Raw genomic sequence first — 20,015 nt, forward strand, 5'->3', positions numbered from 1 at the left:
ACAACAATGTTATTTTATTATTCAATACCTACGAGGGTTGTCTGAAAATTTTCAACCTCTACCTGAAGGTGTCAGCACTTATCAATATAAGTGGAGAGACTATTACATATACAATTTTCGGAAGCTATATTTAAACGTGGCCGCATCAACTTAATTGACGTCGAGCGGTCGACACAGCCAAAAACTGCAACAATAAGGGATATAATCGAAAAAATTCACTAAATGGTACTAGAAGACGTCGAATTAAAGTTATAGAGATACAAGAGGCTATCGGTATATCAAAAGAACGCATTTGCCATATATGACCGAACATATTCCATTGACGCGATTTCGAATGAACATTTCCCATTGACACTATTTAAGAAATATGAATCGCATTTTTTGCGTGGATTCATGACACCTGGACCCATCTCTACAAACCTGAAACGAGTAAAACATACAAAGAGGCAAACCTTCTTCGAAAACGGTAAAGACGGTTTCGTTGGGCGGAATAGTGATAGCGACCGCTTTTTGGGACAGTTACACAATTGTGCTCATGGAGTATCTTCAGAAAGATATTACAAAAAAGCGACTGCATTCGAAGAAAAAGAAAACAACTCTTTCCTAACTTTGACATTTAATTGCAGGAGAGATATTCTCAACAAATGAGGATTTCATCGCATGAGTAAACTTCTGATTTGAGACGGCAACTATTATCGGGAAAAATAAAAATGATTTTGGAATGAAATGTCTTATTTATTAGTTAGATTTGAAACTTTTCAGACATCCCTCGTACAATTCGGAATAAGATGGAATATCTAATAAAATCCTTTCTACTTGTCGTACTTTTTCTCAATAATATGCGTTTATTATATTATATTATAGTTCATTCAAAGTTTCCCACGCCACTGCTCCCTATTTCCAATAGTACTAACTACGAGTAATAGGGAAAAAATCAATCAGCCCCTTCGAAATCGAAAAAGGGGTGGTTGGTGATCGGCAGCTATATCAATGTGTAGTATTGTAACAGCCACATTGTATTTATGAGTGGTGATTACAGGTTGCTTACATGATTTACGAAGACGAAGGGCTGCCATCTTGCCCGTTCCTCTATATACCCGCCACGACGAACCATGATATACGACCTTGCGGCACGCCAACTGACAAATCCTAATCACTAATCAAACCCTGATGCCTCCTCTCTCTCTTTCTCTCTTCCTTCTCTCATTTAATGGCTCTTCGCGAGATTTATTGGATATTACAAGACAATAATTAATGTGGACGCTATAAGTGGCAAGTGTTAACGCAAGAAATCGAAAAGGGTTATTTCGAAGGAAAATAGCCCTTAGCGTCAATTATTGATCACAATTATATATTGATAAATCATTAAAATTGATGTATCTACGTCATAAATGACGTTTTTCTTTTTAAACTTCATTCTAATAATATCATTTCAATATCCAATACTTACTATAGTTTGTTGACAACATTTTATTGTAGTATTGTTAAATATAAAATTTTTACAACATAAAAAAGATACCTGTACAAGGTATGATGAAAAATATGGCGAATGAATATTTTTAAATAAAATTATCAGTGGTGAAACTATTATTTGATGTTCTTTACTCTGGTGCTATGCAGGGTAGAGAGGAGGAGAACAATTTATGTATATAAAAAGTGTTCTTCGGAATGTATTAAGTAATGGTGGCGCCACATTAGCTTCGGGGTCCAAATATTATAGTGAGAAAATACGGAGTAAAATCACTCTAGGTGCACGTTGTCTCATGATAAATTTTTCATGTTATTTTTTTTTTATTTGTCATTTTGAAATATTTTTGAACTGTTATCGTATACAGCTGGATACTCGTATCTAATGCAACGCTCTTTACATTTGACATTTATTGAAGCTCTTCACATTTGACACTTAACGTTCTTTACATTTGACGTTTAATGCTCTCTACATTTGACACTCCGACGTTCTTTACATTTGACGTTTCATGCTCTATATTTTACACTCCGACGTTCTTTAATTTCACGTTTAATGCTCACTATATTTAACACTTGACGTTCTTTACATTTGACATTTAACGCTACTCTACATTTAACACTTGAAGCTCTTTACATTTGACGTTTAATGCTCTTTACATTTAACATTCCGACGTTATTCACATTTAGCATACTTCGATTCTTCTACATTCATCTACAATAGCGCCATTCTGAAATGTTTTTGAACTATTATTTATCGTATACGAGTACAGCTAGACAAACTTTTCAAATTTACTCCTATAAGAAATACAACTCCTCCTCTCTACCTCTCATTTAATGCAACGCTTTTTACATTTAATACTTAACGTTCTCTACATTTGACTTTTAATGCTCTTTACATTTGAAACTTGACGTTCTTTACATTTGACATCATGCTCTATATTTCACACTCCGACGTTCTTCAAATTTGACGTTTAATGCTCACTACATTTGACACTTAACTTACTTTACATTTGACACTGAAGTTCTTTACATTCGACATTTAATGCTCTTTACATTTGACACTCCGACGTTCTTTATATTTGACGTTTCATGCTCTTTACATTTGACATTCCGACGTTATTCACATTTAGCATACTTCGATTCATCTGCATTCACCTATTATTTATGGTATAAGCTAGACATTTATTCAAATTTACACCTATAAGAAATACAACTCCTTCTCTCTACCTCTCATATTCAATGCAACGCTCTTTACATTTAACACTTCATAATATAAGATTTTCAAATGTGAAAGCTGGAGCTAATTTTTTCAATTTTTTGCGAATCCGTCTCTGATATGTACCGTGCAAATCCGCATCGACAATAAGTACTAGCAGTACCAATCGCATCCATCAAATAGCTTAGTGAATCAGACGTCGACGTGGGAATGTAAAATGCGTGGTACATTTTATTCGGTGCCCACCTCAGCCCAATTACAAGTGCGACATTAACCAATGCCATCCTAAATAACCAAGAGCGGATACTCTACCACTCCTTGACATATTTAGTGAGAAGTAATGCTCTTCATTGCCAAGTTATGTTTGTATCCCTTTAACATTTTGAAAGCCTTTAGTCAGTAAACTTTCTCTTTAAAGAAATCACAATTAGTTCGATAAAATTTATTGAAAACAAAATTGTAAACACACAAATTAACTTATGAGTGAAACATTTTATACAAACATTATTTTAAAATCATAATCATCCAACTGGATATACACTACCAGTCGAAAATTTTTGTCCACCCCATAATCCATTCAATAAATTTCAAAATAATACTCTTTTTCTTTGTCTTACAAATCAAAATTAATAATGTGCGTCATTTGTTTATTTCGTCACTCGAAGCTCTTCACATTTCACACATAAAGTTCTTTACATTTGACGTGTAATGCTCTTTACATTTGACGCTTTATGCTCTACATTTCACACTCCGACTTTCTTCAAATTTGACGTTTAATGCTCACTACATTTGACATTTGACTTTCTTTACATTTGACATTTAACGCTACTCTACATTTGACAATAGAAGTTCTTTACTTTAATGCTCACTACATCATTTATTTACTTTATACATGCGCATGTTTATATTTTGTCGGTGAATGCGATAAGTTAAAACTTGAAAGTACCAGCTGATTTGCTTATTATTCTTCAACTGTAAATTATTTCTTAGGTGTTTATGATTGTATCTTAGTCCCGGTTAGAACTGGTAAAACCAAGGAACTAAAGTAAATGTATTTAAGTGATGAAGGGAATAAGCTTTAAGCCGTGTCAACATGACCTCCTATTCCTGCAATAATTAATTTTGAAGAAAAAAAGTTTTTAATTGTAAAATTCAATTTTGTAATAAGTAATTAAGTTATCGTATACAAAGTTTCAATTAAATATAATGAATGATATTTGATTGCGAAAAATAAAGAAAACTCAAGTTTAGGCGTTTTTGCGTTTTTTCCGACATAGATAGTTGGAAAAGTTTATAAGTTGAGCCAAACTGATAATAACCATGTTTCTTTTCCATTCGAAGTTTAGTTATTTAAATTTTGTAAGGACGAAGTTGGTTCTGTGGACCATTCTGTTATTATGTAATTTTTTATTTTCTGGAGTCTGACTTTATTTTGTATAATCTACCAAATTAAAAATACCTCGACGTGCCGTGGACTACAACTTGAAGAAGCTTTGGGGATAGAATGATAACGTTCAGAGCGGCCTTGAAAAACCACAACCGCTGAAGATAAATGTATTGTATTCATCAGTAAACGTGATCGACACCTCAAGATCTGCTAGGGGGATCTGCCTTATGTACTTTTACATTGAAAGGATATTGAGAGAAGCTGGTCTCTTTGGAAGGGCGGCAGTGAAGAAACCTCTTTAAAGACGTTAAAATAAAATTAAGACGTTGCAGGAGACTGAAGAACATAAAAATTTGACGTTAGAAGAGTGAGAAGATAGAACGGATGTTAAATCCATGTGTAATTCTGAGTGATAGCTTGGGGATGTTTTGGAAAAAGACCTAGTAAAAATTGAAGGGATTTTGAAGAAAGGCTATAAAAAATTATTAAAGAAAAATGTATTACGTTCTGGCCAGCGCCTGATTTATCTCCCAACGTGACAACGATCCCAAACATTTCTCGAAGCCGTGCAAAATTGTTTAAAAGAATTGGGAAGGAATAATGTACTAATAGTAATTATTTGGCCGTCACAGTCGCCCGACCTCAACTCGATTGAGTTGTTGCGGGACAAATTTGACAGGAAAGTGAGAAAGCAGTGTCCTACTTAATTATTATTACTATATTCTTATGTATAATTATCAAAATCGATAGTGTTGTTTTTAGTTGTTGTGTTTCACGCAAACTTTAGGGTGGGCAAAAACTTTTTATAAATTAAGTAATCAAATAATTCAATAATCCATTTCATTTAAAAACATATATAATTTGAAAACTAATGAAATAAAAAGCTCAAAATAAATTGAAAACACGTCATGTACATAAACCTATAATGGCCATCATCGTGTTTAATAAAACTTTAGTATTTTCGGTTGCCATTGTTATCTCATTTTATTACATAATATTTTCTATGGAAAAATTTTTAATGGTCTCTTTGACCCAATAAATCTCTCCTTGCTACATTCTGGCATGTCAAAACTTTGATATACGGGCCATCAAAGAGGGTGGTTGTGACATAAGCGTCCAACATTCTTTTTAGTCGCGGTTGTTCTAAATTTAAGACCGAACCTTTAGGGGTTTAACCCAACCCGACAGCCGTTAATATATACTTCATTAACATTAATTGATGCCACCACCAAGACAATAATTCATTTGAATTAGTTTTATTTATTAATATAGAACTTTATCAGAAGATTAGACAAAAAGAGGCATGAGAATGAATTTGAAACATTTTAAGAACCCAAAAATCCACAAAATCTTTTCATAAAAAAGTTGTACAAAAATGTTGACTAAACTAAAACGTACGAGAAAATGGGTACTGTTTAAAAACTTTATTTCATTTATTACAATAAAGATATTAATATAAGACGATTAGACAAAAGCTGACTTGAACATAAATCTTCGAAACCCAGGAGAAAGTCATACAGATTCATTTATTACACAAAAAGGTACAAACATACAAAGACTATTTTATTCATCAACATAAAACTTTATTAAACGATTAGAAAAAAGTCAGCATGAAAATGATTTTAAAATATTTCAAAAACCCACGAATCTTCAAAATCTAGTAAAGAGTCATACAAAAGTTTTCACTATATTAAAATAGATTATCAGGATTCAATAATACGGTGTATAATCAGCCATAGAACGATTTATAAATTTTTAGTAAAACGGGTCAAAGAATATTTTCACAGCTTATTCTTATATATAGTTTCGTAATATATCTACAAGTTACCTCATCTAAATTTATTTTCCAATAATATACAAGCAAAAAGTCAGAAATGTATTGGCTAACTTGAATAATAACATTGGGTTTGGTTGTGTAGCCACTTTGAATCTTATCAGCTGATGATCGTCAACATGTCAAACTTTATGGTTACCTTCTTATCTACGAATATTAGTATCTGGTAATTGTTTACTTTTTATTGCATTTGTTCTTTATATTAATATATATTGTATGACTAATCCACTATCAATTCGCAATTACTATCACTTTTATTAATTTAGCGATGAATTTGAACAACGTATGGTTAGTTTTTAAACAAAATATTTTGAGCTAGTGATTGATAAAAACGCTATTCTTTGTACTTATGAAGTCAAATAAACCATGTTTATAAAACCGCAAGAAGTGCTTATTGCTAACGCGTTTTGGTAAGTATTTAAAAAAAAGTTTAACGCAATTTCCACTGTTGGTTTACACGTTGTAGGGAAACTGAAAGAAATTCTTTATACTTCATTTTACAACATAGGAAAGGTCATGGCAACTTTAAAGGTTTATCGTCACTTCTTGTGGGAACTATGGACAGTATTTTTGATACCAAACCTGCTCCATATCGGATTCTACATCAAACGCCATCCTCAGAAGTATATCAGTGTAAGTATTAGAAATATAATACTATATTATTAATGAAATGTAATTTAAGATTAATAATTTGTACAAGCTCATTTTAGATTCTAATATGTTTTATAATAATTAATCTATTAAATATTTTAAATTCTATTTAGTAATAGCGTGTGCAATGACTAAGCAGGAGATTATAGATGACTGGGAATGGCTTTTCACTCATGTATCAGAAACTTTACATTCTTTCGACAATGAAGAAGATATAACTGACTTTGTAATTTGTAAAATTGAGTCGGTTATTGCAACAAGACAAAATTGTGAGATAGAAGGTATGAATTTATTATTTGAAATTTCTGCTACCTCTAAGTAATGAATACAGATATGTGGTATAGGATAGGTCAAAAAAAATCAATTATTTTTGGAAAGTGACATGGAAAATTGGTTTACTTGACGCCTTAAAAAAATTCAACCCAAATATGAGCTCGGTATTTTAATAGCATCACTTTTTTTATTTTTTTTTTCAGTTCGATATAAAAATATTCACACCTTATCATTAATTGATTGTACAGAAAAAGATCATTTAGGAATTTTACAAGTAATTTATTACTCTAGAAAAAAGATACTTATATTTTTTCTGTAAACCTCACCATTTGAATGATATTGAAGATTTAAGTTTAATTATTTTAAAACAAACTTCCTTTTTGACTTTTATGGCAATATAAATTCTATATCAACTGCTCTAAAAAATGGTTTGTTTTGGTGATAAAAGTATTCATCAAAAAGATATTCATTATCAAACTTTCATATGTACTGATTTCAAAAGTTTTTGATTAAATAATTGAAAAATCTTAATTCAATTTATAAGTTTTGGGAAAATTCACACAAATTTTAGTTTTTATCAACTGAAAAATTTCAAAAGATTTATTTTCTTATGTGTAAGTATCTTTGCCTATACTTAAAACAATAAATTGTACACTATTTATCACTTAGTTATTTATTAACAAAAAAGCAAAGTTTTCATTATAAATATATGATGTTCCAGTTTTAGAGAGAAAAAATATTACAAAAAAGTTTTTTTATTTCAATTTTCAACTGAGTTATTAATGTTTAAACTATTTTTATTACAAGTCATTTTTTCAGTGTTCTTGCAACTTGCAATGAAAATTGAAATTGTGCAAAAAACCCTTTATTTTCATTATAATTGTCATCAGTAAATCATAAATCAATATTTTTGTCAAGAAAATCGTAAGACAGAGCCAACAGCTCAAAAATATTCAATAACTTCTTAGAGTTTATGAAAATTTAATTGAATACTGCCAAATGAATCCTTTGGTTTCCTTACCTACGTGTATTAATGGTATTAAGTGATGAACTTGCAATTTTATCATTTTCTTAAAATAACATTCCATTAAACATAAAGAAGAATATTGTCGAAGCCTTTAAGACTCGCGGAGGTACTGATTCTAAAGCAAGAATTTATAATTGATAAAAAAAATTAGATTCGATTTGGCAACTTTGAACACTTATATCACTTAAATACCATAAACATAAAGTCATTTTTCGCTGTAGCCGAGGAATTCAAAGGATTAATTTGATAGTGTTCAGTTAAAAACTCGTGATTAGTAGCAGAAATCACAGAAGTTGATGAAAACCAAGATTTTATATATACCATAATTAAGACCAACCAATTCTTTAGCATAAAGGGCAAATCCATCCCCAGAAATAAATATTTTTAGAATTCTTAATAGAATTTTTTTTGGAAATAAAATTAAAATAATACTCATATTTATTAGAAACAATTAAATTTGTATAAAATTCATTGATTACCTAATCAAAATGTCTTAAAATTGGTTCACATGAAAATTTCATGATGAATATCTTTTGAACGCTTAATTTAATCCCAAAACGTAACGTATCATTTTTATAGAGTGTTAATTTCCTTCAAAAATTTGTGTTGCACATTTTATAATAGTCATGAGTCATCGAGTTCTAAAATTCATAAAAAAAAATGAAATTTGTCTTAATTTGTCTCATTCAAACGGTGATGTTTACAAGAAAAATATATCATAACTTTTCTGTAGAGCATTAAATTTTCTACAAAATTCATCAAGAACATTTTTTGGTACAATTAATTATTAATGAGGTATGAACTTTTTTCTATTGGACTGAGAAAAAACCGAAAAAAAACGATGCTGAGGATTTTCTTGACACACCCTAATGTAGTAGTAGAAAAAATATATGTTTTTTAGATGAGGATACGAAATCATTCAAACTCACAACTGAGAAGTTTCATAGGCTATTCAAATTACCAAGAGATGAAAAATTGGTCAACTACTATTCTTGCAGGTAAACAATTTTATATTTATCATATATTTGTTTATAAATTAAAAATTGAATAGAAATCTGTATATTTGTACAGAATGTTTACAATACTATTTTGATGTATAATTGTATTAAAATGTAAAATTTATCTTTTTTCTTTTAAAAAGAGTAAATAAAGGTGCACTCCACTTTATAATAGATAAATATTGAAATATTTGATAAAACTTTTGACAATATTCAACGTCATAAAAAGCTTGTACGAAATGATCAAACAAAACATAAAGTGTTTTTTTTTCTTCAACTAAAATTTTCATGTTTAGTTAAATCACTTTTGTTAAATCCCTTCATACAACAATATGGTTCATCCAATTGGTACCTTATATATTTAATTAATTGCAATTTTGTACTCAGCGCTGCAAAACTAAAGCGTGATTCTGAAAATTGAGCCAAACTAATTATTTTTAAACCTTTGTTAGGTTGTTAGGTTAGGGACCGAAATATCTATTTTGGAATAGGTCTAGTATATTTATTAGGGTGGGCAAAAAAAATTCTGGTAAGGTTTAATATCAATATTTGAAGGGGTGAGAACCAAAAGGGTCTAAGTGACAATTAAAAAAAAACGAGTTAATTGCATATTTCGACAGTTAAAACTTGAAATTACTTGCTAGCAAAACGATCTAAGTGATTTTCTATGAAACACAACGTTCAAAATGGAGAGATATTGTTTGGTTTGAGTACCAACACTTTCTATTCTTTATAACGAAAAATGCAAATTTTCCTGCCTTATATTCTGAGACGTGTTCTTCACTTAAAGCAGGTAGACCAAATTCATCAAGATAATTTAAACAAACGTCTTTATGCATCCCCCTTGAAAATATAATATGCAAAGTGGGAGAATCTTATTCCGGTATTGCCTTTTATTCCACCGATACATCACACCTTTTATCAAAACCTTGCCCATCAAAAAACAAAAAATAAAAGAAAAATATGAGAAAAAAATAAAGTATTCCGGAAAAATTGCGAACAAACTTGAAACAACTCAGAACAACGATTATAATCGCGATAGCTCGAAAGCGTAGTGCTCTTAAAAAATATTTTTCATAAAATGTGTGAAAAATAATTTATTTTCGAACGCTATATTTTGGAACAATCCTAAAACCACCCAGAACAACTGCCAAAATCGCGATACCTTGATACCATTGATCTCATCAATCAATTACTTTAAAATCTCCATTCGTAGTCGTATGCTGCTCTGGAACAAAGTAGAACAACTACCAAAATCTAGTCTAGCAATTTCTCGAAATTTTGGTAGAAGTGGGATATCAGTTGAATAATATAGTCAGTTTTGTTGAAACTTCTAAAAAATATTGTTTTTGGAAAGCAGTATTCTGGAAAAATTGAGAACAAACTTGAAACAACGAATATAATCGCGATAGCTCGAAAGTGTAGTGCTCTTAAAAAATATTTTTCACAAAATTGGGGACTAATAATTTATTTTCGAATGATATGTTTTGGAACAATCCTAGAACAACTGCCAAAGTTCAATCTCATCAATCAATTTTCTCTAAAATCTCCATTCACAGCCCCATACCGTTCAGGAATAAACTTATAACAACTGCCAAAATCTAGGAAAAATCTAGATCATCTCATATCATAGCCATTTCTCGAAATTTAGGTAGGAGTGGGATATAATATATATAAGAATAATATAATATATATATATATATATATATATATATATATATATATATATAATATATAATAATATAATATAATATTTTTCGCAAAATCAATGTTTTAAGATACTATATTCTGAAGCAGTATAGAACAACCCAATACAACCGTTAACACCGCGATACATATCTTGATAAATCCAATCCAATTTTCCGTCAAAGCTGCATTTTCAGCCTTAGCTTGAAAATACGGTCACAGCTGAAACAACAGATTTTCTATCAATTTTCTTTAGTTTCATTCACAGTCCTATGCCATTCAGGAACAAAGTAGAACAACCGACAAAAGGCGAAACCTTTAAAATGCGGTCCCAGCTCAAACAATCAACGGATTTTTCAATTTTATCCAAAAGTTGTATTCACAGTCCTATGCCATTTGGGAACAAACTCAAGACAACCGTCATTCACAGGCTCGTGCCGTTCCAAAAGAATCTAGAATAACTTGAAACTAATATAAAAATTTTTGTAATTTCAAACTGTGATGCCAATCTCTTGTGGGTAAAAATATATTATTATGCTGTTTATTATTATGTATTGCCTCCTCTTTCTTTGATTACAGCTCCACATCTTCAATGCATACCTGAAACACAGTTTCTAAGTACACCTTATTTCGTCTTTCAATTTCCAATGAGTTGATTTTGCGATACGTTGTATTTAAAAGTTTTTCTTAACAGATTGATATAATAAGTGAATTAACTTATTTAAATGTTATTTTTCAAAGTTATTGGAAAGGAAAGCTTCCTCGTCAAGGTTGGATGTACCTTTCCATCAACTATTGCTGTTTTTACGCTTTTATCTTGGGTTTGGATACAAAAGTGTGTGTTAGATGGTCAGAAGTAACGAGTCTAGATAAGAAAAATGGGGTTATACTTCCAGATTCGATACAACTTTGTACTAGAGAAAAAGAATACAATTTTAGTATGTTTTTGAGTAGAAATGAAACATTCGCCCTAATGGAACAACTAGTAGATTTAGCAATAAAAAGGTATGGTATTTATTTAAAAATTTCAGCTTCAAGTTTTGAAATATCTTATATCGTAGTATTTTTGTAAGTAGTGATCTTTTATACAGGTTAATTGATGACAAAAGGAGTTATAGTGAAGATAGAGAACTACTGAACAAATTGAGGTGAGATACATCTTTCAATATACTATAAGACACTTTTAGTAATATCAAAACTTAATTAGTTTCATTATAAATCTGTATATTTGTATATAATATTGGTTACAAGATAATTAGAAAAAAATCATTTTTCAAGTCACATATAGTTACTTATATTATATTTTGAACAATTTTACTAATTCTCAGCTTGTTTTATCACCGAATGTCTAGATTAACCGGATTATTATATGGTAAGGGAGAAGGTCGACAGTATTTTACTAAGACCAGCAAAAATACTGACTTGAATCCCTTTGAATATTGTTCGACTCACTAATTCAAAATTTTGCAAACTATGCGAGTTATTGGAATATCATTTATACTAAGGACCCCAATTTTGCTTGTAATTAATAAACTTTTACATTTTGACCAAATGTACTTGTAATTTTTATATATGTACAGGGTGTCAAACATAAGGTGACCCATATACTTTTCTCAAAATCTGTAAGAATTATCGAAAAACTTTTGTAACAAAAGTTCTTTGTATTCAAAGGAACTTTTAGATGATTGACTTTTAGATTATACAGGGTGCCCCAATTCTTCAGTATCGACATCAACTTTGGAATTTTAAATGGAACACCTTGTTATGCATTACAATATAACTATCTGTTGAAGTGGGACATATGCGTGGCCTCCTAGGAGTCCTGATTTAACGTCGATGGACTTTTTTTGTGGGGAACACTTTAAAAAATAGAAATAATTAAACAGTGGCAAAACTGAAAGAAAAAATTCTTTGTCAACCAAACTGGTACGGTACGAAAGACAATCCAAAGCATGGAGGCAAGGTACTACCCGCATTGCAGAAAATGGGTGGTACATAGAAAACAAATTGTAAAATGCCGGTCTTATTATTCGAATATATTAAATGAGAATATTTTATTAATTTGCTGCATATTAATACATTAAATCTCTCGAGATTTAAAGAAAATGTTTCTTTGAATTATTCCTAATAAAAATATTTGTTTAAGGGTACGATATTTTTATATCTTTTTATTTTTGAAAAATATTTTCTATTAAGTTTTTCTCAAAATGCAATACTCAGCGTGTAACATTATTCTCAATATAAAATGGACGAAAAAATAAGAAAAAGTCAAATAATTCCAAAACCATTATATATAGGTATACGACATGTATGTATGAAATTATTCTTATTTTTATGTACGTTCTATTAAAGGTATAATATACAGGGTGTGCCATTTAAAAAAAATGAGATTTTATTATTTACAAAATCGAAACTCGTATAGTAAAGAAAGACACCCAGTATGATAAACCTAAGTCTTGCGTATAAAAATATATTTATGTAGCCACATTTTTATTTTGCGGATTTTTCCAAATATAATGATTTTTCAATAAAAATTCAAATAACCTTAAATATTTCCAAAACCAAAAGGAACTTAAATAGGTCGATCTCATGAAAGTTACCACTAAATAAAAAAAAGCAATAAAATATAGGGTGTACCATTAAAAATTCCAAAGTAAATATATATACTTAAGAATTGAGCCACCCTATATACTTCAAATAACTTAAAAATTCCTTTAAATACAAAGAACGTTCGTAATAAAAGTTTTTTGATAACTCTTAAGGTTTCGAGAAAAGTATATGGGTCATTTTATGTTTGACACCCTGTACATATATGTACTGTAAATACTAATAATGTGATATCTTCTGTATTCTTTCAGCAAAAATGTACCTAAGAAAGCATCATTTTTAAAAAGAGATCTAGATGCTAGGGCACAATCAGAGGCCTATAGATTGATGTTCAGACTTCCATCTTTGGAAAAACTAGACGGATCTATAGATTGCACTCTTTTCACACCTTACAACAAAAGGCACGTCAGCGGAAGGCTATTTTTGTCACAGAATTTCATTTGCTTTGAAAGTAGGGTAAGAAATTTTGTTCAACACTTTAAACATCAATACGATTTTAAAATAAGGAAATCTATCCTCAAAAAAGGTATATAATAATAATATTAACAACATCTATTATCTATCCTGATACGTATCTGGTAAATCGTGGATTAAAAGTGAAAATTTCAGTTATTGTAAAAATTTAAAGCACGGGAACAATTATAATAGACTGATATAGAAGATAAATAAAATAAATAGGGTAGAAAACAACATTAAAATATTAGATTTCTTTGTGTCTCTACATTAATATTTTTGTGTACAACTAATTTTTTTGTTGGACATTATAAGCTCCAGGGGGATATATAAGGATGGCAACTAAGTACTTTCGCTTTTTACTGATAGAGAGTGATACTTTATTTTTTTAACAACTTATTTTAATTCTGTACTTTGCATTTTATCACGTGATACACATTGACGTAACTTTAGAAGCAGGTAGTACGTGATTTGATAATAAAGGCATATTTTACTTTTTTATTTCCATAAAGAAAATAAAGCTGCTGCGGCTCACAAAGAAATATGTCAAGTTCATGGTGCTGAAACTGTTTGAAAGGTTGCGAAGAGGCTACATGTATATCACACAACAATTTAAAAACACTTAAAATGTCTTGGACTAGTTGAGAAGCTTAAAATTTGGGTACCTCACGAATTTAAAGAAATTAATTTAACACAAAGTATCAAAATTTGAGATATCCACCTTAAACGAAATAAAACCGACCCCTTTTTAAAAAGAATCATCACTTGTGATGAAAAATAGGTTCTATAAAAGCTGAAAAACAACAAAAAAAGCTCATAATGTCAGTTTGGGGGGATTACGGAAGTGTTGTGGTTTTCGAGCTGCTTCCAAGGAACCAAACGATCAATTCTGATGTTTACTATCTACAATTAATGAAACTGGATGGAGCAATCGAAGAAAAACGGCCAGAATTGTCAAATCGGGAAGGTTTAAGATAATGCAAGGCCTCACACATCTTTGGCAACTCGTGGAACTTGAGTGGGAAGTGATATCACAGCCCTGATCTGGCACCATCGGATTACCATTTATTTCGAAGTTTGCAGAATTATTTGATTGGTTGAACTTTCACAAATGATGATGACCTTCAATCACACCTGGTTTTGCTGATAAGGATCAGAAATTTTATGAGCGCGGAATCATGAAGCTGAAAGAAAGATGGAAAAAATCATTAAAAGTGTCCGTTGCCATTAAAAGGTTGCCTACAATAAATAGAAGTAAACCCAAGATATTCGAGATATTTGAACAATATTTCGATACAAAATCACAGGAATAATATACGAGGTGTGGCTATTAAAACACTAGTGATATAAAACATTTTATTTTGATATTATGTATATTTATTTATTCCTTCAATATATACCCTTCCTCTATCTCTACATAGCTCCGTGCGAATCTTCCATTATTCTAAACAGTGCAGAACGTCTTTTTCTGCCATTTCCTTCAGGACGCGCGTCGCTTTCTCTTTCACAACTTCAACAGAGTCAAATCTTATTATTTTTAATGCAGATTTGATTCTTCACACTTTTTTAATAAGTTTAGTTTGAGTCGTTTTTAATCGCATTCAAAGTGTCAATAGAAATATTTTTACCAGCTTTTTGTTGCTCAAATATGAAGATTTCAGGCACCAGTTTTGGATATTTTTTTTTGATATTTTCATCCGTTGAGCTGGTAGGGCGACTTCAACATCTTCTAGGCCATCTTCAAAACGCTTTAACTACTCAAAAACACATGGAAACGACAAACAATCATTGCCATACACTTGTTTCAATAAACGAGAGGTTTTAGTTTTTCAAAGTTTTCAAAACAATCGAAGACGATGGCTACACTGGTTTGTCTACAGACACATTAGATATCGTGTTCGAAAGCGTAGGCTTTAAACTAAACAACTGACATTCGTTAACCTTTAATTTTAATGATAATATAATTTCCTGTGTTATCAATTGTAAATTGGAGTATTTTATTAGATTGACTTTGATCGATAACATTGTTAATTCCAATAAGACCTAATGGATATGTATATGGAAATAAATCAAATTATTATTGAAAAATTGTGTTATTTTTTTCAGGTGAAGGCTCAAGTAAGTTTGGTAATACCATTGAGAGATGTTTCAGTAACGGAAAAAATCGAAACGAATTCTTCAAATCAACCATTAGATAAAGCAATAATTGTTACAACTGGTGACGTACTTAATAAAACAAATTTCATTTTTGCTCAAATTTTAGACAGAGATTTTGTCGTGGAAAAGATAGCTGAACTTTTGGCTAAAACAAAAGAGCCCAAGAGGTAAGAATATTTTTATATAGAAACTAATTATAGCATTATATTATCCTCCGTATAATTTCAGGACAAACTCGAACGAAATCGTAAACGACCTCAAAGCTTACACTAACTGGAAATGTCAGTATGCGTTGATGAGAACGTTTCCTTTGAGTCCCATTCCCGATATCTATAGGAAACAGGAACAGAGAGCTAGAGATTGGGAAGAGCATTTTAATATATATGGACGTGGTGTATCTATGTATAGAACGACAGAGGTCGCTACGTTAGTTTTACAAGGAGTACCTGATCATCTTAGGATGGAGATCTGGATGTCTTTTTCAGGTTGGAATTTTTATTTCTCGTATTGGTTTATATTTTCAACTTCTGTAGCAATGTTTGAATACTTTTTATTGTCGTGCAAACATTCTAAAATCGTTTTGTCCAAATGGTTCAATTACAACTTTAAAATGAACAGTAGCCAATGCCAAAATTATAATCTAGTCTTAGGAAAGTGTGCTGCTACTATATTGTTGATAATAAAACATTTTTTACAAGTTCAAGTGACACCATGTGGTATGATCATTGGTTTATAGTGTATTAAGAAGATTCTTATAGATACAAAGAAGGCTGAATTCGGTCTGTAAACATGAAATTGCTGCAATCTAGAACTGATTTCAGCAACATCAAGTGCTAAGACAAAAGTTTGCAATATTTATTTCGGTAAAGACTTGAAATAAGATATGAGCAGTGATATGATAAGATATGATTGAATTTGAGGCCTAACTAGAAACTCCATTATTCCCGAAATATTGTTGATTACATTAACAGTTTCCTAAAAATCATTTAAACCAAAAAATCCACCTTTGATCGAATTCAATATTCTCAGATGAGTCCAGATTTTGCCTATTTGGTAATGATCGATATGTCCCAGTAAACAGAAAAGCGTAATGCTACATATATCAATAATTTAATAGTGTTGCATTATTATGGAGGAACACACCTTGATCATTGTTGATATATTCGAACCACAAGTCGTACCTTTTATTCTCTTTGTAGGGGAAATGACAGCTTCCATCTGAATATCACAAAAATCTGCCAAAATACCTTGGAGGTATTATTACCCTGACTTATATCCAATAAAGCCTTTTTGGGATATAAACATTGATATTCTCTTACAAACTTTTTGAAATCTGCTTCAAAATTTATGTGAGCTCTCGATCAAAATAAGATTAAAAGCATACTCAGATGCTGTCAAGCTGTAATTGCTGCCATAGGAAAGAAAATAAGCTCTTTTGACCTAAATGAGACGTTCTTTTCAACATTTTTTGTTATTACTGCTTTTTTCATATTTTAAATAAAAAATACCTGAATTTTATATTTTTGAAGTTGTAATTCCACCTCTATATAGTAAATCAATGAAATATTTTTCTAAAACATGCATTATTTTTACTGGGGAATGTATATATGTAATCTGCCTCACAATTTACATAAGCTTTTGACTTAAATGGGATCTAAAACGTGCTCAAATGCTGTCAAGTTGTATTTAATGCCATAGGATATGAAAATAAGACCTTTTGTTGCTTCTTAGATTTTCTTTCGAAACTTCTTTCCTACATTTTTTGTTATTACTGTTTTTCCATATTTTAAATAAAAAATATCTGAATTTTATATTTTTAAAGCTTTAGTTCCACCACTATATAGTAAATCATTGAAATATTTATCTAAATTAAAAAAAAAATGCATTATTTTTGCTTTTCACCTAAATGAGATTTAAAGCGTGCTTAGATGCTGTCAAGTTGTGATTAAAAGGATAGGAAAATAAGCCCTAAGTTTTTTCTTCTATTTCTTATATTTTTAACCTCAATTCTACATTCTAAATACGTATAGTGGATACATTATACAACAGTCTTGGATGAAGTATTTTATTAGAAGATGTTCCTTAATATTGCAACTTAACCCTGGCTTATTTATCATTTATTAAACAATCTTTGTGATTATGTATTTAGGGGCCGCACATGAGAAAGCTTCACATCCAGGTTATTATCAAAAAATAGCAAGTACAGCTCTACTGCTGCAGTCGACGTCTAATGATGAAATAGAAAGAGATCTTCACCGATCTCTACCAGAACATCCGGCTTTCCAAAATCCAATTGGTATAGATGCCTTACGGAGAGTCCTCTGTGCTTATGCTTACCATAATCCGAGCATAGGTTACTGTCAAGCTATGAATATTGTTGGTAAGATTTTTTTCAACTTTAGCGAATGTTCAGTCTGATAATGACATATTCATTTCCAGCTTCTGTTCTATTGATATATTGTAGCGAAGAAGAAGCATTTTGGTTGTTGGCAACTTTGTGTGAAAATCTTTTACCGGATTATTATAATACTAGAGTAGTAGGTGCTGTTGTGGATCAAGGAATATTGGATGAACTTATTCTAGAACATTTACCAAGCCTTCATGACAAGCTAAATCAATTGGGTAAAAAGAATTTTTTAATGGTTTCAAATCAGCATTTACCCATAATTATTTTCAGGTATGATAAATATGATATCTTTGTCGTGGTTTTTGACAATATTTTTATGTGTGATGCCTTACGAGAGTGCCGTTAACGTTATGGATTGTTTTTTCTATGACGGAACCAAAGTTATTTTCCAAGTAGCTCTTATGTTACTAGATTGGAACCAAGAGAGGCTTCTAGCATGTAGAGATGAAGGTATTTAGTTTTTTTCCTAAATTTCATTCAGTTCCCTGGGCGGATTTTCTGTATCTATTTTATCTTCTCTTTAATCTTTAATTTTTGGGGTTTCCCTACTACCTGCTGAATCGGTTCACCAGTCACATAGCTGCAGCTGTACCCCCATACACAACCACTCTTAAATAAACAAAAAATACCAAAAACAATAAAAAAATCTCAGAACCGTTTTTCTTTTTGTATTAGGCGTTCTTCTTCACTCTATTTCAGTAGTTGATTTTGTTACTTCATTTTTGGCCTAATGCAGTACAAATCACACTACCATTCATCACAACTCAAGCACTGCAGAGGAGTAATTCCTATATCAGGGCTAAACACAATAAATCCCATACATAAATCATTCTGATTCTCAAAATTTTCCATTATTCCAGCGTGTGATGAAGATAGAAGAAAATAAAAAATACCACTTTGTAAGGTAACCTTTTCCAAAAAAGTGTAAGGGACCTTTTTTATCGAGAAAAATTTACCTTTCAATTTGGTATTTTTTATTTTCTTTTATCTGCATTAGAGACTGAAATAATGGAAATTTTGAAAAATAAAATGATTTTCGGAGTTTTTGTTAACTTTGAAAAATCGATAGACCTCTGAGGTTTCTCTTAAATCAATTGGTATAGTTTAAAGTACTTTTAAAAAACAACTGTTTTGCTTATAACTTAGTCTTTTGGTGAAAAAATTCTGTTAAATTAGATTTAATTTTCAAAAAAAAAAGATGTTGCATAGTTATGGTGTTTTGGCTAATTTTAGGGGAAGCTATGCAATTGTTGTCAGAATATTTAATGGGTGTTTTTAACGACGAGGGACGAGGAGCCATTAGAAATAAAAGTTATGATGAACAAAAAAGGGTGAGTCAGCTAATAGGTTAAAAGTAAAAAATTGTGGTTAAAATGAATCATTTTTTTCAGAGTATATCTATTCAGGCATTAATATACGAGGCATATCGAAAATATGGATTCCTAACAACGGGTCAGATAGAAAGGTTACGTTTGAAACATAGATTAAGAGTCGTACAAGAATTAGAAGATAATTGTGAAAGGAATATATTGAGATGCGTATCTGCGGATGGTTTCTTCACACAGGAAGAACTACAAGTGAGTTTTGAGATAAATTCAAATGTATTGATAAAAATGTTTTATTTTAGGATCTTTTATCAATAGTAAGAGAAGAAATTATCAGTCAGAAGAAATGTATTCCAGATAAACACGATCCTTCGATGCAGCCATATGAAGCCTACAAAGTAGATTTTGATTTTTTCAAAATTCTTTTCGCAGCTCTATCCCCCTGGGGAAGAGCAGAGACAGCAGAATGCTTGGCTGCTAGAATATTTACAGTGAGTATAATAGACATTAAAAATCATAAAATTATT

The 20,015-nt window shown here is 30.7% G+C and overlaps 1 protein-coding gene across 2 annotated transcripts in view; it reads left to right on the plus strand.

The window, feature by feature from the left end:
* The first annotated feature begins 6,003 nt into the window (after nucleotides 1-6,003).
* The window catches only part of LOC130447002 (TBC1 domain family member 9), a 28,277-nt gene continuing 14,265 nt past the window's right edge, over nucleotides 6,004-20,015 (plus strand). Inside the window, exons 1-15 of one of the 2 annotated variants that reach the window (XM_056783600.1) lie at nucleotides 6,004-6,314; nucleotides 6,371-6,537; nucleotides 6,669-6,836; nucleotides 8,757-8,853; nucleotides 11,281-11,544; nucleotides 11,631-11,687; nucleotides 13,398-13,602; nucleotides 15,706-15,923; nucleotides 15,985-16,241; nucleotides 17,906-18,136; nucleotides 18,196-18,378; nucleotides 18,434-18,613; nucleotides 19,397-19,494; nucleotides 19,555-19,740; nucleotides 19,791-19,979. In XM_056783600.1, the coding sequence (XP_056639578.1) occupies nucleotides 6,271-6,314; nucleotides 6,371-6,537; nucleotides 6,669-6,836; nucleotides 8,757-8,853; nucleotides 11,281-11,544; nucleotides 11,631-11,687; nucleotides 13,398-13,602; nucleotides 15,706-15,923; nucleotides 15,985-16,241; nucleotides 17,906-18,136; nucleotides 18,196-18,378; nucleotides 18,434-18,613; nucleotides 19,397-19,494; nucleotides 19,555-19,740; nucleotides 19,791-19,979 (2,544 nt within the window). In that variant the 5' untranslated portion in view covers nucleotides 6,004-6,270. The remainder of the gene's footprint in view (nucleotides 6,315-6,370; nucleotides 6,538-6,668; nucleotides 6,837-8,756; nucleotides 8,854-11,280; nucleotides 11,545-11,630; nucleotides 11,688-13,397; nucleotides 13,603-15,705; nucleotides 15,924-15,984; nucleotides 16,242-17,905; nucleotides 18,137-18,195; nucleotides 18,379-18,433; nucleotides 18,614-19,396; nucleotides 19,495-19,554; nucleotides 19,741-19,790; nucleotides 19,980-20,015) is intronic. The other variant, XM_056783591.1, reaches the window with a different exon arrangement.

Source organism: Diorhabda sublineata, chromosome 1 (genome assembly GCF_026230105.1).
Source record: "Diorhabda sublineata isolate icDioSubl1.1 chromosome 1, icDioSubl1.1, whole genome shotgun sequence".
Lineage (NCBI taxonomy): Eukaryota > Metazoa > Arthropoda > Insecta > Coleoptera > Chrysomelidae > Diorhabda > Diorhabda sublineata.